The sequence below is a fragment of the Leishmania major genome, chromosome 34 (assembly GCF_000002725.2).
Source record: "Leishmania major strain Friedlin complete genome, chromosome 34".
NCBI classification, from domain to species: Eukaryota; Euglenozoa; class Kinetoplastea; order Trypanosomatida; family Trypanosomatidae; genus Leishmania; species Leishmania major.
The window spans coordinates 1,689,654-1,715,041 of NC_007286.2; the positions used below are offsets into that span (position 1 = coordinate 1,689,654).

A 25,388-nucleotide genomic window follows, 5' to 3' on the forward strand; every position below is an offset into this window, starting at 1 on the left:
CGTTTCATTCAAGCCTGTCGAACGGCACCGCCAGCGATCGACGGCGTTGTCGATGTGATGCTACTAAATCGGAAGCCGTGCCACCTCTTGCGGCCCATGGATGCTACGATGGCGCCTACGGAGGTGCTGGGGGCGCCCTCAAGGCTGTCGTGGAGGATATGAAGGATGCGAAGATGACGGTGGTGCATGTGGGCTGCCTGTGTGATCGTTGAGTGCAGTAAGGCGATGCAGGCCCTCGTTGAGGAAGCCTGTAACCCACTTGGCGTACAGAGGGCTGGGGAAGGGCGTGCGTTGTGAGCAGTCCCGCCAATGCATCTGGAAGTACGGGGACAGGGGGACCGCTCATGCTCGTTTGCTAGGCGGTGGAGGAGGCAGAGGTTGGCGTGCGTTTTGCGCAGCGTTCCCTATCTGCGGCTCCTGGGGTCGTCTCGCGCAAAAATGAGCAATCGATATGGTGCCGACATTCAGCCCTTTGTGCGCACCGTGGAGAGGGGGGAGGAGGAGGAGAGGAGGGACGGAGTTCTCCCCGCTTTGCCTGAGATGTGCGGTGGCGGCGGTGCGTGCAATCGCGAAGAGACGCTGCACTCACTCGACGGCAAAAACGTTGGGAAAACCCGCCAGCGTTTCGTGCAGGGGAGGGCGACACATTCTCGCAGAGGTACCTCTGGGATAAGGTGCGAATCGGCTTGACGGAGAGCGGCATCGTTGTGGTGGATCAGGGTGTGCGCAGCTGCGCCAGAGCCGGATTGGTGTTGCCGAAGGGCGGTCTTGTGTATGCGCATGTGAGGCTCGGCCGGCTACGCGCTACCCGCCGCGTTCGAGGGGCACGTGTCGGAGCCGCGGCGCCGAGTGGTTCTCATCTGAGGCGATGGCGCCGTTGCGATGACGGTGCAGGAGCTCGTTTCCTTCCTGCAGCCGTGGGTCCCATCCACACGTCCTCTTGGTGGGCAGCAATGGCGACGTGGCGAAACGCGTAGTTCTCTCAGGTATAGGCAGACTGCATGGACATCGCATCATGCAACTGGTGCGCAGTGATGAAGGGTATGCGCAGCGGCAAAGAGGCTGTGATCCCGGTGGTGTCAGTTCCCTCGTTGGACAGCGCCGGTTCTGCGCGAGCGTCACGTATTAGTGAAGAAGCTGGTGTTTGTGGAGGTGACGAGGGCTTCCCGTGAGCTGCCGTTGAGCACATGGGTGAGCTGGTACACTCTGAAAGCTCTGGTGCACAGTTGCGTCGTGCCAGTCAGCCTGCATTGTTTTTTTTCGTGCATTGAGAAAATTGCGGTTGGCTGCGACGACGCCTCTATGTGTGGTCGCGGTTGCGTAGCCGTGCAGGGGGCGTGTCCATGTCCGTGTGCGGCGCGTCTGATAAAACGCAAGATGGCGGTGGGGACGGCATAGCACGAGTACCGGCAGAATTCACACACACCGTATTCGGCGATGTGTGAAGCAAAGGGGTGTTGTCTCTTGTGCTCGTGGTTACGTTGTTCCTCTCCAACCACTCGTTCCCTTGACGGACCGGAGGGGGAGGGGCGGGAAATCCAGGGGCCTCGTCTCTTCCTCCACTGCCGTTTGTTTGCCACTGGGCTACGAGGCCGTCGTTTTCATGTTTTTTTTTTGTTTCCAACGGCGCAATGGTTTGTGTGTGCTTGTTTGGAAGGAGGGAGGAGGGAGTTTAGAGTCGCTGACTCCGTCTCGGTCCTTTCTGTACTCAGGCCATGCCGATGTGGTTGTCCTCTCTCCGATGACCCTGGTAATTGGTTTTGTTCCTCTTTCGCTTTTCTGATGGAACGGCCCACGGTGGTGTCCCGACTTCCCCGCTACCTCTTCTCGCGCAGGGTAGTGATGTGGCCAAAGCGGGTTGCGGGAGACACCGCGATGAGACCTGTGCACAGCTATACGAGGATATTATAACGAAGATACAAAACCGAAGCGGGGGCGTCCGTCGAGTCCCGATAAGGAAGGCACACTTCTTGTGGTATCACTGGCGGTGAATCAGCACTCGGTGTGTCGTCAACGTGCCACTCGTTTGGAGCACTCCCAGCGCAAGTCTCCGCGGTCAGGCTCGCAGAGTCTTGCCTGTGCGGACCGTTGGTGCGGAGGGGAGGTGTGGTAGACACACCCCGTCACCTGCCGACCTTTCCGACACCCGCACGGAGTCGGTGACCGCTGCTGTTGGCCGATGTCGGCTCGAGAGTCATTCACGAATCGAGTGATCGTGGTGGTTTTCCGCTGTTATTTCTATTTTTCCTTTCCCCTCTCCCCTCGCTCGACACACTCCGGCCCTCACTTCTTTGCACCCCTCCATCGTCTCGTGCGCTAGATGTTTCCTATGGTGTTCGTAGACGGGTGTGGGCAACGGACCGCGCCTTCTCCCAGTCACTACGTGACCACCTTCACCGCTACAGCAACCAGCTCAGCATCGATTACGATAGAGACGTGCAGCTACGACTTGCTGCGCACCTGAGCTACAGCCAGACATAGACGTCATTCAGCACTGGCCTCGCGGGGTACCCCCCTCCCCCCTCCCAGCTCACCTCTGCTCCTCGGCCGCTGCCCCTCGCCCCCTTCTCCCAAGTCCTCGCACCATCTTCCTTTGTGCTTTCTGTGTGTCTTCGCGCTCGGCTCTCTTCTTTTGATGTCTGCGGCTCAGGTTGGACGTAGCGACGGTGTGTGGGAAGTGCCCTCGCCTGACACTTCGCGTGACTCTCAGCCACCTCGACTTGCACACGGTGCGGGTGGCCTCGCCACGAGATGCACTTCGACACATCCAAAGAGCGAACTTCAGCCCCACCTAGACACAATTCACCGAGAGTTGGAGGAACTGAAGCATCGTCGTGAGCGGCTGGAAGCGCAACGGAAGGAGCTGCTCGAGGGAAGGCACGAGCAGGCGGAGGGACAGCGAACGGGATGCGTTTCGGGCAGCGTGTCGACGCATGCGCGGGTAGCGAGGTCGCAATCAACTTCCGGTCTTACCTTCGCACACCCCCGCAGCGAGATGGAGTCGCTCACCGCCTGCTCCGGATTGCACGCAGCGCATGAACGCCATTCTAAAAGTGTCTATCGAGACTCACTTGTGCTTGCCAACATGAAGCCCATTCCATCCGAAAAGGAGCGGCGATGTCTGTTGAAGACAACACCACACCTTGCCGTCAAGAACGCGCTGCGCACGGCAGCCCAGCACGACAGCACGCTACTCATGGGATCTTTTTTACTGGAAGACAACCCGCACACGTGCACCTTTGGACGAGAGCGTCGCTTCCGTCCTTTGCTTGGCCACCAAGGAAAGTACTTCCTTAGTGCGGACGTTGCCGTGAACCAGTTTATGAACCGCAGCCACGCAAACTCGACGGCATCGCTGAGTGCATTGGGCAGCTCTAGCCAGACGCCCGGCCCAGGTGCCTACACACCACGATACAGTAAGCTGTCGCGTCCGCCGCGCTCTTCCTAGCTGCATCACGTGCCACCCGCTTCGTCAGAAGTCATCGGGGATGTGCTTCCACTCCCAATCTCGCGTTGACGCGGACACCTATACATCGAGCAGTGGTGGGCAGCTGGGTGGTGGTGGTGGTGGGGTGCCACTCTCGCTTCTCATTTCCGCTTCTCGGAGGCGGTAGGTGTGAGTCGGCTGGGCGCGTCGACATCGCAGCATGAGGCTGCCGTGTCGTTCTCCAGTCCGCGTACGTCTCATCATCTTTTTCTGCTCTCAACTTAGAGCAGCCACTACGCGGTCCTCTCTGTGGACCCAGAGAGGATACCCCCACGAGAATACTGACGCCTCCTTCCTCTCCCCCCCTGCACAGACGCACACAGCAGCTGTTTTAATTTTATAATGTGCGCTGTGTGTTGCGCACCTTGCCTCGATCCACTGTCCATGGACATCGCGTCTTCATGACGTTCCGTTTTGTCTATCATAGATGTTTGCCGTTCAGTGAGTCGCATTATTATTTTGGGTTGTGAGTTGTTTCCTGCGAATTGATGGGTGGTTGCTGTTTCGGTTTCGCTCACGTTGTCCTATTCTCCCTCCATCTCGGCATCTCTTTCTTCTACTCGTCATCGTATTTTATTTTTAATTTTTTGTTGTTTCGCGTTTACTTGTCTGATGTCCCCCTCTTCCTTTGCGGGTTTGTTGATGTAGGCATGCGTCTGCATGCAACGAAGGGCGTCGCGCGGCGGTCACTCGTTGATACCTCTTACATGGCTAGGATGTGTGCTTGCCCAGAGGTGTGTTTGTGTGTGTATGCGCATGTGTGTGGGTGCGTGTTTTGATTCACATGGGCGCCTGTGCGCGGGTGATGCACCTGTGGCACCGTACTCTCTGTCTCTTGTGTGCTACTGTGCCGTGCCGTTTCTTTTTGTTTTTGCGTGTGTGTGTTGTTTTCCTGTTCCGCGTGAGGCGCTGAGGAGGCACCTTCATCGCGATGATCAATAACTGCACTTCTCTCGCGGTTGAGTTGACCGCTTAGATACCCAAGCAGCAGCCCAACTGACTTGCTGCTAACTCTTAACTTTCTGTCTTCTCCGTTGCTTATTATGCGCTGTCGACACAGCGTACGCATTACGGGCCTGTCGGTCAACAAAGAAGAGGAGGCCACCGATGTCCAAGACAAGCGATGGAAGGAGAACTGCAGTAGGCGGCATCTCCCATCCCCGTGGTAAGAGTCTGCGTACCACGACCGGGTGGCGCAAGCCTTGTGAGGACACTAGCGATAGCGACGACTCCCTTGCATCCTCTTAGCTTCTCAGCTGAGCGGTACACCGAACCCACTCATGCGGATGGGCAACTGTCGTGCTGGATGCCTCCCTCATCCACCTCCTCTGTGCAACAGTCCCCACGCACGCACGCTCGCTCGCTCGTTTGATCTGCCGCTTACCGTGTCCGCTTCTTTCCCTACGCTGCTGCGATAGCGCGAACTCATCCAAGACGCAACGGTTAGGGCTAACGTTCACCTCGGCCTGCGCCGTTTTCTCCCTCACGACTTTCGTCACCCACTCCTGCGAGCCTCACTTCACCAGCCTTTATTCATGTTTCACAGACCCTCTCGTCATTCTTCTCGTCACAGTGCACTCGAGCCACAAACAAAGAGCACTGCTCTCTCTATCTAAATCTCATCCCTTCACTGTTCTCGTTGACCACGACGCTGAAGCAATGTTTTATCGCTAAAAAAAAATCTGGCTATACCGTCGTTGCTGTCGCTCTCTTCTCTTTTCGTTGCTGTTTTGTGCCTGCAAATGGATAGACTGAAACCTGTGCGTGTGGGTGCCGTTGGCGGCGACGCCGATTACTATTCGAGCAGATACATTGTTCAGCGCACGGCGCGATCTCCTCCAGCTCCCCATCGCTGGCTATCTCTGGTCCCCAGGTTTTTTTTCTTGTTGCGTTTGCTTGGGTGTTTGTTACGATTATCTGCTTCATCCTCGCCGGGCTCTCCTCTCCTTCCCTCCCGTAGCGGAAAGGATTCGCGCAGCCTGCACTCCTCCCCATCCTCCAAGAAAATCCCAGAACTGCTTTCGCCACTCCGAGCTACTCTTTCTCTCTCTCCGTGCACACGGTGCGCCCTGTGTTCGGTGAGCTAATCCTCACACAGATTGATGGCAGCGTGCACACAGTAAAACAAGAAGGAAGGAGCCGCTCACACTGTTCAAGCGGGCCAGATTGAGGGGGCTCCTCTTTTTTCGGTATTTTGTTTTGCATCCCCTGTTCTCACCCTTTCCTCTGTGGGCTGTGTTAAGCACAGGTGCGCATACAGACAGAACACGCACACATACATATCTATATATTTCGCTATATTTCTCGACGCTGGTGTTTCACTCCATCAACTCACCGGCTTCTACAGTTTCCGTGAAGAGTGTCCCCCCCCCCTTTCGCCTCCTCGGTGCCTCTGACAGCAGCTCCGCTGATCGACCTTTCTGGCCGTCGCTGTGTTGTTGTGTTGTTGGCTCATTCGCGCGTTGTTTGCTTTTCCCTAACCTTTCTTTTTCGGTTTGCTTGTTTGCCTTCGTCTTTTCTCTCCCGCTATCCCCCTCCCCCAACTACACACAGAGAGCCGCATCCTCCGCCCCTTCGGCCACCATATCCTTGCTGGAGTCTCTGCAGCCACTCGACTGCCATTGTGCCTCACGCCGTCAAGGACAAGCACCGCATCGAGGCAGGTGAAGAAGTGTGTGTGTGCAATCGCCGCCGGGTCACACTCACACTCTTTCCGCTTGAAGAAAACCAACCAACGACAAAAAAAAATACGCGAAAGGTGCACCGCATGAAGCGTTATCTCTCTCTCTCTCTCTTCTGCTGCTGGTCGGTTTTCTTCGACTGAAAACGTGAACGGTTGCAGCGCATGTATGCTGCCTCGAAAGTGGAGTTCCCGTTGTACGATGTTCACCTCACCATATGGGCGAAAATGCGTCGAGGAGGGGAACGCCATTCCGCCCCCCCCCCCGACCTCGCTAAGCCGCTGCCGTTCGTGGGCTACACCACGCTGGTGCTGTCGCTGATCTTCATGGGGTGGGCTGCCTACAACGCGTGCGCTTGCTTGGAAGAGGAGACGATAAAATACCACCACGCTTCGCCTATCCTGAGCTCACGCTGGCACCTTGTTCTCTGGACGGCCATCTCGCCGCACTTTTTTTTTCGTCTGCACTTAGGGCAGCTGGGTGGGATGGAAGTTCTTCAAGCACAACTAGGTGGTCCCGTTCGCCTCCGTCTTTGGCTGTTGTGAAGGCGACGACGCAGCCGATGGATGATCAATGACTTCGAACGCCGTCTGCGTATCTGCGTGTTGATGCTCTACAGAAGTTCTCGTACTAATTTTGCTTCGTTACATTCCTCGACCTACCTCTTGACCTCCCTAGAGGGAACGCCTCCGTATTGCATCAGGGTCCACGTGGGCTCACTCTCTCTGTGTGTGCGTGGGGGGGGGGAGGCGAGGGCAAGAGCCCCAGGCAGCCCAGCGATCCCTGCCAAACGCTGAGCCACTTCTGGTGCTGACAGGGTCACGTGCCTGCGACGTGGGGAGGTCAGGGCAATGCAGCGCCACTCATGTCGGCAGTGAGGTCGGAGGGATGGCGCTGCGTGGGAGCGCCCTGCGACAGTGAGCACGCCTGCGCCATTCATATGATGAGCAACGGATCGTCGTGACTCCAGCGTATCCCCCCCCCCACGACCCTCACACCGCCTACTGGCGGGGCAGGCCCCAACGACCCCGAGGGGGTGCCCCACATGCCGACCGGCATAGCAGGAGCGGCTGTGAGGCAGCCGTGGTAGGCAGAGTACGAGGCAGGGGCCGCGCTCAGGCCAATTAGTGGACGTTGCTGCGCTGCACATGTGTACCGCTGCTTCGCACCACTCGACGTGCCCCTGTGACAGGGCAGGGGGTGGTGGTGGAGTGGGGTGGAGTGGAGTGGAGTGGAGTGGGGTGAAACGCATGCTGCATGGCGGCGAATGGGCACGTTGCAAACGAACAAGAAACAGGTTTCTCTTTGCCTATGGTGGATCTTTTTTTTTTTGTGTGTGTGTCGTTGTTTTGCTTGTGCGAGTGCTGAACGAAAGCGGACGTAGGTCGAGACAGGACGTGGCTGTGTCTTCTGCTTTCGGCTCGTGGACGGTGTAGCCTCGTAAATGTGTACAGACATCCTGCTCGTTTCTTGCTCGTCCCTCGTCTCCCCTCTCCTCTTTATTGCTTTCTTTTGTTTTCTTCTTTTTTGTGCGGGGGTGTACTTGTAGTGGTGTCTGCGCACATGTGCGTGGTGGTGGGGAGGCGAAGCCACCGCTGTGCAGGCACGCACGCCTCTGCCTGCGTTGACTGTCTCCCTTTTGTTACGGCCCATGAATCATTCTTTTCCGGCCTGCTTTTGGTCAGCTGCTACTGACCTGCTCACTTGCTTGCCCGCCTGTCTGTCTCTGTCGGCGAGTGTGTGTTCCCTGTTGTGGCTTGTGATGCGTCGCCGTGTTCAACGCCGCTGCTCTGTGGCCACGGAGTCGTGTCTGCTCGTCCGTCATCGCCACGGCAGCTGCCACCGCGTTCGCACAAGAACGAAGCCGAACACAACGCACGGCAAAGAGAATTCGGGCTGCTATTGGAGGTGGGACTAAGATCGGCGTATCGGACGGCGTGCTTCTTGTGTTGCATCCATCTTTGCTGCCGGTTCTTTGTCTGCGGCTCGAAACCTGGCAGGGTGTGCTGTCAGTGCAATTCCAAACGGCGAAGATGAACACCGACGCGCGTGTGACCTGTCAGAAGGGGAGGGGGGGGCACGTGGCACAAGGCATGCTTCGCCTATCAAGATGTCGGCCACGTCTCATGAATCTCTTACAACCCGTCATCTCCAAATAAAATACAATAGAATAAGTAGATATTCCGACTGCAAGGGAAGCAGAAGCAAAAGAGCAAGGTGCCCTATCGAGGTGACTTCTCACTCCAACAGTCGAGGCAAGGTCGAAGGCGGAGTGTCGACCTGTAGCGTTTCACTTCTGCCTCCCTCCTCTCCCTCCCTTTTGTGGTGGCGAAGCAAACATGCGAAAGAGGGGCTTCCAAGGCCTTCTTAGCGTGCGCACGTCGCATGGGCCCCGCACGTATGCCTCTTCGGCTTCTCTCTCTCATCGTTGCTCGCGCCTCTGGCGTAGTGTGTTGAGGCAGACACGCCCTTTCGCCTGCGCAAGCGCTGCTTCTGTTGTCTGCCCTTACGTGAGCGCATCATCCTTGCCCTCGCCCCTCCGGCAACAACACCGCTGGACCGCTTCGTCCGCCGTCTGAACGTCATCACACTCACGTGAACGCTCATCTTTCCCTCTGAAACCCTTTACGCCGTCCCTCCTTTCCTCTCTCTGCCATTCTGTGTGCCCATGCTCAACACCGCGTTTTTGTGGTAGAGTCCTGCACCAGATTTTTAGCTCGATTTTTTGCTCATTCGCGGTGTACCAGTCCGCTGCCGTGCGTGCTGGAGCGTCTTGCCAAGCAGCAGCCACGCTACCTTTGAGCAAGCAGTGGCTATCTTTTCTCCCCCTAGTCTGCCACGCGCACTCCGCAGCTATCGTGCGCTGGTGTGGGGGCATCAGCTCGAGCAGTGTTCGCCGCATGCTCACCTAAGAAGCGGCGCACCTTTCGCGACGCCCTTCGGGTACATCTCACATTTCTTTCGTTTTTTTCCCTTCCACCTCTTTGTGCCCGGGCCTTTCGAGACATCGCGTTTCTCTTGCATCTCTGCCCTCCCATCATCCGCACCCCTGTGTCCGTGTCGCTGCTCAAACGTTGCGTGTGGTGGCCAGACATTGCCCTTCTCTTGCGGCTACGCTTTCCACCTGGTTAGCGCGCACACACTCGCACGCATCATCCGGCTTTCAGTTGTGTCTCTCTTCTCCACACCCTGCCCACCCCCCTGTCCGTCGTGTGGAGGCGTTTCTCGTCCCCCCGCGCTGGCCTTAGAATTTCGCTCACTACTCTCTCGTATGAGGTGGACAAGCTACCATGTTGAACATTCCGGACTACCGCCAACAACCACTTGTACGCATGATTTACGCGTGGCCCGCGTTCCTCGGCGTCATCCTGTTTACTCTGTTGACCCTCGTCGGGATGATGCGCTGCGTTCTTCGAGGCCTCGACGGTGGTTCGGCGCGATACATTGGCCCCAATATCACCACTTCTGTTCGGCAAGATATTTTCTATGTTGTAGCTGCCCCACTCATCTTTCAGGGTCTGTGTGTGAGCATCTACACAACATGGGTGAGCTGGAAGTTCTTTCGCCACAACTGAGCGCCGCTATGACAACGACCGCCTGGTCCCGTCACTGTCTTGGTGGTGTGCGCCCCGAAGTCGCTGCGGTGTCACCGCTGGCGTGTGGTCGTTCAGCTTTCAAGCTCTACTCGGAGTGCTGTCCCTGGCACTTCCACCAACACCACCCCCACGACCATCGAATCCTTCATTGTATCGGTATGCACGGGTCTTCCGCTGTACCTGCGTGCCCACCAAGCGCAGCTGCTCAATTGAAGATGCGCGCTTCAGACGTTTTCTCTACAACTCACTCCTCGCCCCCCCCCGTCGGCAGGGAGTGGGAGGGATGACGCGAGTGCTTGTGTGCACACATGCGTAGATGCGCGCACCCGCAACGCAAGGGACTAGAGCCCCAACCTATGTGATGGGATCTCGCCACATGAGATCTTTCAAGAAACATAGAAGGTTTTTTTCTTTCGCAACGTGCCCATTCGCCGCCATGCAGCATGCGTTTCACCCCACTCCACTCCACTCCACTCCACCCCACTCCACCACCACCCCCTGCCCTGTCACAGGGGCACGTCGAGTGGTGCGAAGCAGCGGTACACATGTGCATCGCAGCAACGTCCACTAATTGGCCTGAGCGCGGCCCCTGCCTCGTACTCTGCCTACCACGGCTGCCTCACAGCCGCTCCTGCTATGCCGGTCGGCATGTGGGGCACCCCCTCGGGGTCGTTGGGGCCTGCCCCGCCAGTAGGCGGTGTGAGGGTCGTGGGGGGGGGGGATACGCTGGAGTCACGACGATCCGTTGCTCATCATATGAATGGCGCAGGCGTGCTCACTGTCGCAGGGCGCTCCCACGCAGCGCCATCCCTCCGACCTCACTGCCGACATGAGTGGCGCTGCATTGCCCTGACCTCCCCACGTCGCAGGCACGTGACCCTGTCAGCACCAGAAGTGGCTCAGCGTTTGGCAGGGATCGCTGGGCTGCCTGGGGCTCTTGCCCTCGCCTCCCCCCCCACGCACACACAGAGAGAGTGAGCCCACGTGGACCCTGATGCAATACGGAGGCGTCCCCCTATCCTGGGAGCCCCATCGACATGATGTGGTGTATAAAATAAACCAACGACCGACAGCTGACCATGACGTGTGTGTGCGGCGGCTTTCGCGCTTCTTGTTTTTTTGTTCGCTTGGCCTTATTATTATTACTGCTGTCGTCGTGAGGCAACCGTAACCCGCGGGGGCGAGACGCCGTGCCGGTGGAGGAGGTGGCGGACGGTGGTGTCTTTTCGGTCCTCTGCATGTTTGTCTTTCCTACGCAACCGTTTTGCTTTCGGGTGCGCGGCTACTTGGCGAATCGACCTGTTTTCCTCTCGCACCTTTTCCATGCATCATCTTTAATTTTCAAGGGGCAAGGGTAATGTGCCTACCGACTCACCCGCCCGCCCACTGACACACACGCGCACACACAGAGGTACCGGCGCGCAGGACGTATCCACGTACGCACGCTGCCTTGAGCTGAGCAAGTTTTGATGTACTGCTCACGTCGAATTCTCTGAAACTGCTGCAACCAGCGCGTGAAGCTGGTTCACGGAGAGCCCCTGGTACCTCAAGGGTCCCGATCCGTCCTTTTCCTGATTGAAGCGGTCAAACTAGAACTGAGAGATGCTGCGCTTGGGCTGAGGCTTTGCCGGCGCGACTGTGAAGTTTCCCAAGACGAGGCGTCGCAGGCTTCCACTCCGAAGGGGCCCTGCCCCTCCGCTGTTTGCGGATGCGTTGGCAGGTGTGGCCGTCTAGAGCCTGGAGCCGTTTCAGGGTGGGTGCAGCCGGCGTATCCCCGTGGGGGTGGGGACGCCGGTGACATCCCGCTGGCAGAGGTATGCCGAAGGCGACGTCAGCACGAAGCCCAGAGCCCTAGGCGACCCCGCGAGCTTCTTCACTCGTGGGCGCAACGCCATGCACGAATGATACCCAGCCAAACCTCAAGCCTACCTTCGCCCTCTAACGCCACCTAGAGGCGTGCCCTTTCGGGTCTCCCTCGCTGTATACACGTCGCCTTTTCATGTATTTCTACCTCACCCTCACGGTCGCCGACCGTCGGTAGCAGCGGATGAAGGGGAAAAATGGGAGGGTCTGAAGGGAACAAGGGTTTTGAGAACCTTCACCACAGTCGATTGCCGTTTCCAGGCGCTTGGCGGCTTGAAGGGCTACGGCCACACACCAAGGCTGGTCGTATGCACTCTCACCTCTAGGATAAGTACGTCTACAGCGTCGCCGGCGCCGGCAGCCTTGTCGTTCGGGGCGCAGTCCAGGCGATCATGAATGAGCGGAAGGCGTACTTGCCCGAGTGCATCCGCGCCGTCTATCTATGCGACACGAGCTTCCGAGAGGGTGCCGACAGAAGACACGCCACCGTGCTCGGCGCGCGACATTTCACCGAGCTGTCATGGGCTGCGCCAAGACGCTAGCGGCCAACGCCGCCGGGGTCACGGTGGGCAGCGGAAACGACGTGGGAGGGCCCACGTTCACGACTCCGTCGAGGTCGCCCTTGCTTTGACCGGACGCCTTTAGTGTACCTTTTGTTGTTGTTGTTCGGCCTGCACAACACTTCTTTCTGATGCATGCCACGCGCCCCTCGACGACGTCGTTTACTTCGCCTTCTCCAAAACCAACCATCTCCTATGCTTGGTCACGTGCTGTAGGCAGCCTCTACCCTCTTCTGCCACGGAGTGGCGACATCCACGCAGAGAGAGAGAGAGAGAGGGAGACGACGGAGGGGTCTATCAAAAAGGTGATCCCGATGTTGCTGGCATGACGGCCACCCTTGATGCTGCTGTACTTCCTGCGTCGATGCGGCTCATATTCGCTGCTTTACCTGAGCGTCTCCATAGTCAAGCGTTGAACACGCCAACACACGTCGGCACACCGCAATGGAGCGCTTACGTACGGCGACAGCGTCACTCGCATTTTCCCCCATGCCTGCCACCGAGCGTCTCTCTGTGTAGGGTACGCCACGGTGGCTACGGAATGACGGCAAGGTCCACCATGAGGGGGACGCCTCGCTTCTTGTTGCTTCATCATCGCCTCGCAACTGCACCCCCCCCCTCCCCCTTCCACTCTTCCACTCTTTCTCGTTCACGTTTGTCTTTTTTTTTATTGCGTCGTTCATTTAGTGGACTCCGTTGACGCGTGCAAGTTTGTGTGTGCGTGTGTGCCTTCCTGTGTCACTCTCACGGAGCACTCGGTGCTTCGCAAGGGGACCCAGAGAAACCGCCAAGCAGAAAAGTGTTGTTGGCTCCGTCCACGAAGGTGCACCAGCATCTGTCGTGAGGGGACGCCGTGGCTGTCACGTACTGCTACACATTGCTGTATTGAATTCTCCAACAGAGGTGCACTGGTGATTGCTCTCGTTTTGGGGGCCGACTTATTTCACAAAGCACTCTGAGCTAGACCCCACCCCTTCTGAGTGCGTCATGGCCTCGCTGAGAGACGAGTCAGCGAGGCTGGCAGACGAAGAGGCGTACGCGTCTCTTCTGGAAATTTGCACAGAGCTCATTATAGCCGAAGGCACCAATGACCCACCCCTGAAGCAGCCCCTCGGGGTGCTGCACGAGCTTCTGCACTGCCAGCACCTCGGTGGCGACGCCACCGTGCTTTCCGTGCGTGCGGTTCGCATTCTTTTGGAGAAGTTCATTTCGGTCATGTCCTCCAAGTTGCGCGTGAAGCTGGTTGAGTGCGTGCGCTCCGCATTTGAGCGGGTTTCTCGCCTGATTCACGGGTCGACAACGAGTGACGCTGACTCCGGTTTTGTTCACACAAAGCGATGGGAGCTGCAGGAGGAGCTGCTTCAGTGCATGTCTGCCGCAGCCCAGAGCGACACGGCCGTGCAGGCTGCTCTGCCACCGCTGCAAGAGCAGCTGAACTTCTGCAAGTCAGTGATGGACGTGTCGCTGGATATGTGCCTGCAGGCGCTGCGGATGTGCTGCGTGTTGCTGCGCAGTGCCCAGCTGTCTGCGCAGCCGCACTTGGTTGCCATGATTCGTGACTTGTTTCAGAGCAGGTTGACGGCGCTCGAGTCGATGGAGATGAACCAGGATTGGCTGCGCCTCCTTCGGCACCTTACAGAGGTCGCGGTGACGCTGAAGGCGTACGCGGCGAGGACGCCAGAGACCACGGAAGAGAATGCGAACGCGGGGAAAAGGAAAAACCGCAAACGCAAGCGCACGATGGCATCGAACCAGTCACGTGCGGCGCGTGTATCTGCCGCAGGAGTCGATGGTGGGCATGGCGACGACACTGATGAGGCGCTTGTTTTGCTACGCCTGTGTCAGAGGGTGTGTGCTACACCGCGCCTTGACCGTGCCTTTCGCAGTACAGTGTTCAGCTGCGTGAATGCCGTTCTTTCCGACGCGGCGTGCATTGCCGGTGTGTCGGCGGACACCTGCGTCGGCGTGGCGATGGACCTCGCGCGTGAGTTGACGCGCAATGTGCGCACCACTCTGACGATCGTGAACCCGTTTGTGAATCGTGAGGTGGTCGCCGGCACCAGCAGCGCTGCCGCGACCATCCCACTTGCGGGTGGGGACGAGGAAGGCGACGATGACGAAGAACAGGGTGAGGACCTGCTGAGCAGCACCGAGGGGGCGAAGTGGCATCTGCCGGAGCCGGAGTGGCCGCTGCTGGTTCTCATTGCGAACATCTTTGCGGCAAAGACGGTGCCGACCCCGGAGCACATGTGGTGGTCGGTCGGCGACGACGAGTACGCGCGGCGGTTTTCCAAGGAGGACCGCCTCCGTCTCACCAACGCGTTCTTCGCCGCCGAAGACGTGCTGGACTTAAAGAAGCGTGGAAGCCGTGTGCAACTCTCCACTATGCGCGAGTTTTTGTGGCCCTTTGACCTTGGCTGCAGGGTTCTTTTCCAGCCAGTTCCGTGCACGTATGCCGTGGCGGAAGTCGAGCCCGCCGCGCCGTCCCTTCAATGCCCGCCGTGGCGCGCCGGCGAGCTGGCATTTGCACTTCGTAAGTGCGACGTGAGCGCGTTCTTGGAGCATCTTGGGGCCGTGTCGCATAACGGTGGCGACATCGCCGCTTACGGGCAGTCTGTCCTGCTGCAGGTACTGCTGGTTGTCGGACCGCACGCGAAGGATGCCACGCGTGCCGCGCTGCTCAGTTTTCTGGCGGACGCCGCCACCCCTCTCATCGAGCAAGTCTCGGAAGTGCTTGTGCGCCACGACAGGGCGTGGGCGAGCACGCTGCTGGATGCGGGTGTGACGGAGATGATCCTGCGTCGAGGTACGTCGGTGACACCCGAGCGAAGCCCGGTCGTGCAGATGTTGCGCCGTGAGGCGGCCAGCCTACCCTCGACACCACCACTGCTGCCCCGCTGTGGGCTAACAACGGTGGGACCGACGGAGCTGCGGCGTGTTCTGCAGCATGGCACTCGCAGCGATGTCGAGGCGCTGTTGGAGGTACTCACGTTCACCGAGGCGTGTGTGTGGGACACCGTTGCGTGCAGAGAGACCGTGCACGCTCTTGCGGGGGCGGCCGCTCAAGGCAGAGACAGCACAGCCCAGGCAAATGGCGCCGCACCGGCTGGATGGGCCTGGCAGCTGGAGCATCTGCTGACAAGTCTCGTGGTGAAGCGGCTGCAGGACATGGCGCTGCAGCTCCAGCAGCGGAGGACGCTGCAGCAGATTGTTGAGGAATCCGAGGTGGTGGAGGTGATTGTGTGCGATAACGGTCGATCTAGTCAGTTTACGTGCCCTCGCCAGCACCCGTTGCACCACCACCACAGTTGCAACTGGAAGTGCAACGAATGCAGTGCTAGTGGCCTCCAGGACGCGTGGTCGTGCCGAGAATGTGATTACGATCTCTGTGCCACATGTGCGAGGACGCGCTGCAACCGCGTGAACGGTGCGCTGACCGCAACGACGCAGGACCTTTTAACGGCGTTGCGCGCCTCGGCCGACACGTCCACGGGGGCATCTGCGCCGCTCACACGTGCTGTTCTCTTCAGTGAGGAGAGAGGCCTTGTCTCAGCCGCCACGCCCCTTGCCTGTCTGCACAGGCAGACGGTGCACCTTGGCGAAATCTACACCGCCTGCCCGTGCGGGCTCGTTTCCCCTGGCCCTGCGAGGGCGGTAGAAGCGGCGGCAGCCCCCGACGCATCTCTTCTTGGTACGCTGCTCTCCCTTTTCGGTCGCACCTGCGGCCAAGACGTCGGCGTGCAGCGGCGCCTGCTGAAGGCGTACGAGAGCGCTGGCCCCTTCGTTTTTCTCGGAGGCGCACGCGCCGTGCCGGCGGAGCTTCGGTGTCTCACGACGCAGCTGGCCCCGCATCTGCCCCTTTCTGTGAAGAACCTCATCACTCGCTACGTGGCGATCGACTGCCGTCGTTTTGCCTTTCAAACACTTCATGATCAGGCGGCGACGGTGATGTCGGCAAACACCGGCGTTGCCCCCGAGTCGCCAAAGCCGCACAAGACGCAAGTGCCGCGCAGTGATAAGCCCGGGCTGCTTCGAGTCTTGCACGACAGCTTCTGCGGCCTTCTCTCACCGCTGATGAAGGTCGACTTCACCTTTGAGGGCGAAGAGGGCTTTGGTAGCGGTCCATCGCAAGAGGTGTACACGGAGCTCTCCGCCTACTTCCGCGCGGAGTCGAAGTTTTGGTTCGTGACGGAGGATGACGGCGGGGCAGATCCGGTGATGCTGGCATTTCCGACGACGAAGGCCCTGTTTCTCAAGGAGTTCTTTGCCCTCGGTGCCGCCTGTGCCCGCGCCTTCATCGATGAGTATCGCATGGACATAGACCTGCTGCCGCAGGCGTGGCCACTGCTGATGCTCCCTTCCCTCGGGCTTCCCGTGTGTCAGACGGCCGGAACGCGCATCTCACCCTGTGCTGCGACCCTGGCGATGCTGACGAGCTTGTTGGAGGTGCTGGACCCGTCGCTGCACCGCAGCTTTGCCCAGCTGCGGTGCATTTCCGAGGTCGAGTTGGAGGCGGCGGGGCTCGAGATGGACGATGGCACCCTCCTCAGAACCCATGCAGACTTGGAGCAGCACTTGCAGCACACGGTGGTCACCCGCTTCGAGGTGGCGCTGGAGAATCTGCGCCAATTCCAGTGGGGCTTGCTGTCGGTGGTGGAGGTGGAGGCCCTGTGGTGCCTCAGCAACGAAGAGCGCAGCATGCTCATCTGTGGTTCCGACGCGAAGGGCGACGGCCCGCTCTTTACCGAGGAGGAACTGCGGGCGCAGACAACGGCGGGCAGCGGCTACAGCAGTAGCAGTGTTCACGTAGACATGCTACTTTCTATTGTCGGCGGTGACTTCACGCGTGCGCAACAGCACGATTTTCTGGAGTTCCTGACTGGCTCGCCGCGGATGCCCTTCAACGGCTTGGCCGGTCTCGGTCGTCCCATCACGGTGGCGATGAAGGACATGGAGAGCAAGAACGAGCAGACCCTGCCGTCGTGCAACACGTGCTTTCTGTATCTGAAGCTGCCGCCCTACACCACCCGCGCGATCATGAGAGAGCGTTTGCTGCTCGCTGTGACGGAGGGGCGTCGCAACTACAGTCTTTCGTAGGCCTCGCAGCATGCATGGTTGTTTCAGCCGCGAGTCGCCGTCGCGAAGGGTTCACGTGCGGCTGGCGTCGCTGCCGTGTCGGGATTCATGTCGTGTGCGTCCTTCCCTGTCTCTCTCTCTGTGTGTGTGTGTGTGTGTGTGTGTGTGTGTGTGCGTGCTTGGCATCGGAGTTGGTGTGCTGCTGTAGTTTTTTCGTTGGGGGAGGGGGCACTTTGGGGGCCGCATCCCGCGCTCGCTCGCTTCGCATCCGATGTCTCAGCCGGCCCTCTCCGTGTTTCATGCAGAAAGGGTCGCGTTTGTGTGTAAGAACGGTTAACGGCAATCGTAATTGAGAGAGGAAAGCGGAGGCTGCACACATATGTGCGTCAATCAACGGGTGTGTGTGGCGCACAGGCTTGCGGGCAGCTTTGCAGGCGTGTTCTCCTGTCGCGCAGGTTTCTTGATGTCTTCGCCCGCGATGCCCTGTCGTCTCTATGCCACGGTGCGGCACCGATGCGTCACCGGCACAGGAGAGCGGCCCTGCCAATGCGCGTGTGCGAGGCGCCGTGCTCTCTTCAGGCGAAAAAAACGGTACCATGTAGGGTGCGACGCGTGTGTGTGTGAGGGCGGACACCCATCACCACTCCCTGCGGCAAGCGTTCTGGCGTGCGTCGTGGGGCTGAATCTACGCACCCCTCCTATGTCGTCTGCATTCCGCCACTGCCCTTTCGCACTCATCGGTGCCTACAAGAGAGTTGGAGCCTCGTCATTGCAGCAAAGAAAGCAAGGTCGTGGACTGGCACAAGCGCATCCCACTGATAAGAGGCCCCCGCGCGAACTGACCTCATCTCCATAAGACTACTTACCCACACAGCGCGAGTACACTGGTACAGTCGTATATATCCATCCGAGAACTACCCCCCCCCCACACACACACACCTCCTCTCAAAAAAAAAAAGAGGAGGCAACCCTATCCTTACTACGCCGGCCCCGAGAATACAACCACACGACGATGTCGTCGATGGACTCGATGCGCCTGCAGGCGACGATCCGCCTCATTCGGCAGTGCAAAACCTCCGAGGAGGAGCGGTCGAATGTGAAGATCATCAGTGCGCAACTGCGGAAGGGGTTCGCCGACGCGAAGCCGTACATTCGAGTGCGGTACATGCTGATGCTTCTCTACATTCGGATGCTTGGCTACCCGACGGAGTTCGCGCACATGGAGGTGTTGAAGCTGCTGTCGCAGCCCGATTTCTCCGGCATTCGCGTCGGCTATCTCGCGCTACAGCTTCTGTTTAGCGAGAGCGACGAAGTGCTGACGCTTGTGGAGAATCGCATGATTGCACACCTGAGCGTTGCAGGGTCTCGCCGGGCCATCTCGTACGAGCAGCTCTGCCTCATCGGCATCTCGCTGAATGCTGTAGCCAACATCGCCAGCGAGGACATGTGCCGTGACCTCCTCGACTCCATTTTGCATCTCCTCAAGAACAGCCCGCAGCAGCTGCGCAGCAAGGCGGCCCTGGCCGTGCTGCGTGTGGTACGCAAGGCCCCTGATCAGGCGGGGTACATTCTGGAGTACTGCACAGACCTCTTTGACGGGAATACGGAGTCGCTCATGTGCATCCTGACGCTCGTCATCGAATGCCTGCAGACAGACTCCGGAGCCAAGATGGTCGGCGCGTTCCGCAAGCAGGCCACAAGCGCGGTGCGGGCGCTGAAGGCGCTCGTGCTTTCATCTCGGATTACGGAGGAGGACGTCAGCGGCATCACGGACCCTTTTCTGCAGGTGAAGTTGCTCCACTTCATGCGCATCATCGGTGCCGGCAGCGATGTCACTTCGGAAGCCCTCAACGATGTTCTCGCGCAGGTGATCACGAACACGGACGCGACGCGTAACGTGGGCTGCGCCGTGTTGTACGAGTGCGTGCGCACGATCAACGCCATCGAGAGCGATGAAGGCCTTCGCACCCTTGCCGTCAACACGATCAGCCGCTTCCTCTCCTCCGTCAAGGATAACAACCTGCGCTTTGTGGGGCTCCAAACGCTGCTCATGTACTCGCGCAAGGACTTCGACGCCGTGGTGCAGCATCAGGCCATCGTGCTCGAATGCCTGCGGGATACCGACCTCTCGATCCGCCGCCGTGCGCTGGACCTCACGGTGACGCTCATCACGGTGAACAACGTGCGGCTTCTTGTGCCGGACCTCATCGCGTACATGTCGCTCTGCTCGGAGGAGATGAAGGGCGACGTGGCGCGGCACATTTGCAGCGTGATCGAGACGCACTACCCCAGCGATATTTGGCGTGTCGACTACTCCATCCGTTTCCTCAAGGTGGCGAAACAGTTTGCCCCGCTGGACTTTGCCCGCCACCTGCTCGTCGTTCTCTCGAGCCAGACAAAGGACGTGCAAACGCGTGCGGTGGAGGCGTTATGGGAGGAGGCATCGTACCCGTTCGACGCGCGGCATCAGTCTCGCAAGGCGTTCCTGATGGTGGCGCTGTGGTGCATTGGTGAGTACGTGGAGCTGCTGCTCGGCGCCGTGAAGGGGCTGACGGGTGCGGACGTGGCGACGTGCCTTAGCAGTCTCACCACAAATACAAACTTCACTCTCGTCAAGCAGTATGGTCTGACGGCGCTCATGAAGGTCGCGACAAAGTGCCCCGACGCCAAGCCACAAGCTATGGCTACGTTCGCGAGCAATATGACTAGCATGGACTGCGAGCTGCAGCAGCGCGCGTGCGAGTACACGACATTGCTGGTAGACTTTCCGCAGGAGGCAGTGTTTAGCTTTAGTCAAATGCCACCCATCAACCCCGAGGCCGACGCCGTGAAACCGGTAGAAGTTGTGTCGCTGACGCAGGAGCAGCTTCACCAGGAGACCACCAACACGCTCGATGACCTCTTCAACTTCGACGGTGCGAACAAGCCCGCCCCGCCCAGCACAGACACGTCAACCCTGATGGGTGGCTCATCCTCGCAGCTCGACTCGCTTTTTTTTCCCGACTCGGCCTTTCCGACGGTGTCGCAGTGCGCACCGGCTGTCTCTGGATCGACGGTGATGGCTGACGCAAGCGTGAAGTCTGCATCGGCGTCTCCCACGGGCGGAGGAGACGTGACTGGCGTGCCCGTCTGCAGCTGCGCTGACTTCGATGTCCTGCTCTCAGGGCGGATGGAGGGCAGCATCATCTTTGCCGATCTCGTCGTACAGTCGAAGCTCAGCGACGCGGTGGAGCAGCTGAGCTTTAGTGTGGCTGTACTTCGGATGTGCACAGTCGAGGTGGCGCCGCTGCCGAGCACTATCGCGCCGTACGGAGTAGCCGCGCAGCGGCTGAAGGTGGACAACACGCAGAACACGGCGAACCCACGCATGCTGGCACTACGAGTAAGGATCTCGTATACCGTGCGCGGCGAACCGCGAGAGCAGATGTTCCAGGTTTCCCAGGTATTGTGACTGCCCGGTGTTGTTGCTCTCTCAAGGGCGACACACCAGCGCGCATGCGTGTTCTCGACTACACGGGAGGGGGAGGCCGGAGAAGGGAATACCCTCCATTCCCACAGCGCATTCGCCGCGCTTTGCATAGGTGTGAGGCTCTCAGTTTGTTGTCTGCTTACTTGTTCTTCTTGCGGTCTCAGGCTGCTGCCAGCGGTGGTGATGGCGCTGCGGGGCCGCTAAATGAGGCCGCCCTCGTCGAACGGTGAATTCCGTCTCCCTATCTATCTATATATATATATACAGTCCCCTCATGCTTTTTTTTTCATGCAGCGACGGGATTCATTCCCTGAAGAGTTGAAGGGGAGGATGCCCTGTGGTTGTTTGGTTCTTCGGAGTTCGCCCCGTGGCCGACAACACGATGGGTTCCTACCCGTGTTCTTGTGCTGTTAGCATCCTGTGCGCGGAGCCATCTTCGCTGGTCGTGCGTCTATCGTTCCTCTATGCTTGTTTGCCATGCCCCCTAACACGTGAGCGAAGCGCGTCCCACGTTTGGTTGTTGGCTTGTGGGCATCTGCCTCCTTGCGATGCCGTATCACGCTATTCGTCCCATGCGTGTGCCAGGGTGGGGTGGAGTGGGGGGGGGGGAAGGTAGAGGCCGGGGCGAACGGGAAGCCTTTCGCTTTCGACCCCCTCTACAAATGCTCAGCCGGCTCCTCGTGTGCTTGCGCCGAAGGTGTTGCGTGGAGTGCCACAACAAGAAACAAGTTGTAGTAGAGGGTGCCGCCACGCTGACCATCAGCATCGCATTGCAAGTTGCCTTCGGTCGCTGTCCTTGTCGTCTTTCCAGCTGCGCTCTCCGTACTTGCTCTCTCCCTTCTTCTCTTCGTGTCTATTCCTCCGCACGCGCCCGCACAGCGGCTCTCTTGTGCCCCTTCCTTGCCTCGACCGTTGACACGCGTGACAAAGTTGCCATTGTGTAAGCGCGTGCCTTGTCTTTCCTCCAGTGGTCACGTAGACGTCTCGATTGGTGCCTGCGGCTCGTGTGTCTTTGTCCACCGCTGAGGCTCTTGCGCTGGCGTACGGTGCCGACATTGCTTCTTCTGCGTACAGCTCGTGCACGCTCTCAGACGGTGCCCTTCCACCTTTGTTTCGCCGCCGTTCCACAGCGGATCCCTCGACACCCCATCTCATCCCCTATCCCATTATTATCATGCCCCAGGACGAGCAAACGAAGGTGACCGAGGAGTACGACTACGATCGGGAGCTCTACCGCTGCCCCATCTCGTGGCCCATCACCTCCGACAAGCCCAAGATGACCAAGAAGGTGTACTCCCTCATCAAGAAGACAGTTACGGCGAACAAGAAGAGGGGCATCGTGAAGGGCATCAAGGATGTTACCAAGGCGATTCGCAAGGGTCAGAAGGGCATCCTCGTGCTCGGCGCGGATGCATCTCCGTACGACGTGGTGTCGCACTTCCCTGTCATGGCGGAGGAGGCTAAGATTCCGTACGTGTGGGTGCCTTCGCGGCAGGACCTAGGCACGGCCACCCAGTGCAAGCGTGCAACCTCCGTCGTGCTGCTGAAGGTGAACGAAGAACTCAAGCCGAGCTATGACAAAATCGTGCTCGCCATCGAGGACCTGAACTCGGAGGAGTAGGTGATGACGCTGCCGCAACGACGTCAAGCCTGCGAGGCAGTGTGCAAGTGTGGGATGCGGGTAATGGGCAAAGGGGGCGGATGTAGCAGATAACGTCTGTGATGTTCCCTTTCTCTCTCTTTTCCTGTGAGGGGAGAGAAGGTACACTGTGAAGAGGAGGGCAGCACCAAGTAACAACAACGAACACACACACACAAAAAAATCATCAGCACCTTCACATTTGGAGGAGACGATATGCAAATGCTGTATGAACCGTGTGTGCACACTCCTCATCACGCTGATCATCTCCGCTTCCGTTTTCTTCGTGCTTCTTTACTGGTTGCCCTCGCCTCTCGCGCGCAGGAGCGGTGAGGGACTCGGTGTGTGTGTGTGGGACGGGGGGGGGTGCGAAGCAGGCGTGCTGCGCCGATGAGCGGATTGCCTCTCTCCCTCTCTCTCCACGTCACCTCTTTCGCAACCACCTCCTTTGCGATAATGTTGGTTGCGTCTTTCGGTATTGTTGTGTGGGGCTGAAACGTGTGCTGCTGCGTCCCTTGGGATGCCGTTTTGCACATCTGTGCGCAGGCGTGGTTGTCTGTAAGGGCGGTTGTTCAGTGTGAGACGAGGTGGCCCAGCTTGCACTGCAGCATCTATCTGTTGGTTTCGTGTTAACATGGACGATTTAACTGGACAAGTCATCATCGCCTCTTTTGTCGTTGGCTTGCATGCACCGAGGCACGAATTGGCGCGGCCAGACATGGGAGCGCGTCGAAGGGGGAGCGCCCACGACTGTCTCTCTCTCTCTCTTTCACTCCTGTTGCACTTCTGCGTGCAGCAGTCGAGCTATCTCGCACGTGCGGCTGGCGTGACCGTTGCGCGGACAGCGCCTTCCCCTCTGTCACGTGTTGCGCAGAAGTGCGTAGCGTGCATATGCGAGCCGCAGACTTTTGTTTCTTCATTTGTCCGGGTCTTGTAGAACCGCCGCGGCAGCTGTCTTGACTCTGCTGTATTCGAGGGCCCCGCCACCACACGACGGCGTGGGCATGCTTGCGCGGCCTCTCTCTAAGCGCAAGTGTCACCTTCGCTCCCGTGCTTTTCTTCGCGGCTGTGCGTGTCTTTGTTATCTACAGGTGCACCTCATCCGCCCCCTCCTCCCTTTTTTTTTTCGCTGGTCCTGAGCCATTGTGCACAGCCGATTGGGAGCTCTCATACCAATTCACACTTCTTCTCTCTCCCGCGCGCGCGCAAGCACATTCGCAACAGGCTGCGGCGCGCGTGCCCCTCAGTGGTGGAGGGAGTTCTGTGCCCTCAAAGCGGACGGCCGCTATATCACCGCAGCAACACTTGGCGATGGTGGCGGCGCGAAAGTAGCCGTGCGGTCAAGAAGAGAGGTGCCGACGCAGGCGTGCGCGCAGGCATGAACTTTGCACTCACTATGAGCGCCGCGCCGCACCGGTTGTGGTACATCGACGGCGACGTGGTAAAGGTACGAGTGAGCCTCACCTGTGTGCCCGGGGAGGTGCCGGACACACGAATGGAAATGGCACCGCTGCAACGGGTGCCGAGACACAACTACTTCTCTGTCGACCCCACCGAGCCGGGGTCGCGCGAGACGGATGTGCGTGTGAGACCCCTCGAGGTGGAGCTCATTGGGCTCGTCGAGCTCGACACCAGTGTCATGAAGCTCATTGACTGGCCGGCGGCCGTGTCTGAGAAAGAGATCGCGGTGAGCCTCCGTTCTGGCAGGAGCCGATCCGCGGTGATCTACACACTTTACCGCACGGGTAAAAAAACGCTGCAGGAGGACATGCACTTGAAACGGTACGAGTGCGCTGCTCTAGAGTTCGTCTTTCGCCTTCCGGAGGGGTGCCCGCCGACATTCAAGGGCCGGGGCACTGACTACCGACATGATATCATCATATCCGCCACCTGGTACCCGGTGCGATCGAGCGCCTCTGCGAAGGCGGCCAAACCGCACATCTGCAAGGTGAAGGTGCCGCTGGTGGTCTTCAACAGCGTCGCCACTGTTGCGCAGCTGCCCCTTTTGTCGCTCTTCCCCCTCCCCCCTAATTCGGCGCTCGTGGCCGAGGACTTCCACTTCCAAGCGTCCCCACTCGCTGCGGTGCCCACGCCGTGGGCGGCGGCGCCGCTGATGGACGTCATGCGCCCGCAGCAGGCACAGCTGCGCACCTCTCTTACTGTGCGCCATGATGCAAAGGCCACAATGCAGAGCAGCCTGGCTGCCCAACGGCAGCCTCTGTCGCTCATGATACCGTGTGGGGGCGTCAACGTGCTTCAAGTCCACCTACACTCTTCTTGTGTACCCCTCGGCGAATACCTGCAGGGCTCCTTCACTGTGCTGCAGACGAGGCAATGGCCCTGCGACAGCGCCGCTGACCCAGGCGCGCAGCGCAAGCGAGACATGGAAGCTCCGGTGCCAGTGTCCGTCACTGCCACCCTGGAGCTGCTCGAGTGCGTTACACCGGAGTACGCGTTGGCGACAAGCGACCCCAGCGTGATGGATGCCAAAGGGCACGGCATGGAGAACTTCGTCTGCACGCACAGGCGCGTGATTGATCACGCTGAGTTCTGCGTTCTCGACACCCCGTGCGTGCCCTTCGAGTTCTCCCTCCCAGTGGGACTGGTGCCCGCCTCCACCATCACCGACATTACCAGCTTCCTGTGGCAGCTCCGCGTGGTGGTGATGGCCGTGCCGCGCAAGACACTCGCCCGAACTGCCGCACCGGGCGTCGACCAACTCGGCCCGCTCCTAGCGCCTGTTGCCGGTGTCTTCCCTCTACTTGTGATGCCGCCATCGGTGCCGTTCAAGGTACGACAGGGTGCTGCGTGGTGAGAAGACAGGGAGGCGACAGCGTCCGCGGGGACTTTCCTCCCGTGCTCTCCGTCGTTTGCTTTTGTGTATACATACATATATATACATATATACATATATATATACATATATGTATATATATATATGTATATATATGTATGCGTCTGTCTGTGCGCGTGTGCGTGCGCTTTTTGTGGCGGCTCCTCTGAACCGCCCATTCCCT

At 59.0% G+C, this 25,388-nt stretch overlaps 6 protein-coding genes and 1 pseudogene across 7 annotated transcripts; all 7 read left to right on the plus strand.

Moving 5' to 3' along the window:
• Window positions 1–2,635: 2,635 nt before the first annotated feature.
• LMJF_34_3950 (conserved hypothetical protein) lies at window positions 2,636–3,448 on the plus strand (the record flags this gene model as incomplete). The annotated part of the gene is made up of 1 exon (XM_001686449.1): window positions 2,636–3,448. One exon carries the CDS (start codon window positions 2,636–2,638, stop codon window positions 3,446–3,448), a length of 813 nt encoding a protein of 270 aa, XP_001686501.1.
• Window positions 3,449–6,032: 2,584 nt separating this feature from the next.
• On the plus strand, window positions 6,033–6,908 carry LMJF_34_3952 (annotated as a pseudogene). The gene has a single exon. A coding segment is annotated over exon 1 (876 nt).
• A 2,550-nt stretch (window positions 6,909–9,458) lies between these two features.
• Window positions 9,459–9,743, plus strand: LMJF_34_3955 (conserved hypothetical protein; the record flags this gene model as incomplete). Its single annotated transcript, XM_001686450.1, has 1 exon — window positions 9,459–9,743. One exon carries the CDS (start codon window positions 9,459–9,461, stop codon window positions 9,741–9,743), a length of 285 nt encoding a protein of 94 aa, XP_001686502.1.
• Window positions 9,744–13,174: 3,431 nt separating this feature from the next.
• Window positions 13,175–17,284, plus strand: LMJF_34_3960 (conserved hypothetical protein; the record flags this gene model as incomplete). Its single annotated transcript, XM_001686451.1, has 1 exon — window positions 13,175–17,284. The coding sequence occupies one exon, from the start codon at window positions 13,175–13,177 to the stop codon at window positions 17,282–17,284; it is 4,110 nt and encodes a 1,369-aa protein (XP_001686503.1).
• Window positions 17,285–18,275: 991 nt separating this feature from the next.
• LMJF_34_3970 (putative adaptor gamma-1 chain) lies at window positions 18,276–20,714 on the plus strand (the record flags this gene model as incomplete). The annotated part of the gene is made up of 1 exon (XM_001686452.1): window positions 18,276–20,714. The coding sequence occupies one exon, from the start codon at window positions 18,276–18,278 to the stop codon at window positions 20,712–20,714; it is 2,439 nt and encodes an 812-aa protein (XP_001686504.1).
• Window positions 20,715–21,906: 1,192 nt separating this feature from the next.
• Window positions 21,907–22,353, plus strand: LMJF_34_3980 (nucleolar protein family a member-like protein; the record flags this gene model as incomplete). The annotated part of the gene is made up of 1 exon (XM_001686453.1): window positions 21,907–22,353. One exon carries the CDS (start codon window positions 21,907–21,909, stop codon window positions 22,351–22,353), a length of 447 nt encoding a protein of 148 aa, XP_001686505.1.
• A 1,396-nt stretch (window positions 22,354–23,749) lies between these two features.
• On the plus strand, window positions 23,750–25,186 carry LMJF_34_3990 (conserved hypothetical protein; the record flags this gene model as incomplete). The annotated part of the gene is made up of 1 exon (XM_001686454.1): window positions 23,750–25,186. One exon carries the CDS (start codon window positions 23,750–23,752, stop codon window positions 25,184–25,186), a length of 1,437 nt encoding a protein of 478 aa, XP_001686506.1.
• Window positions 25,187–25,388: the final 202 nt, after the last annotated feature.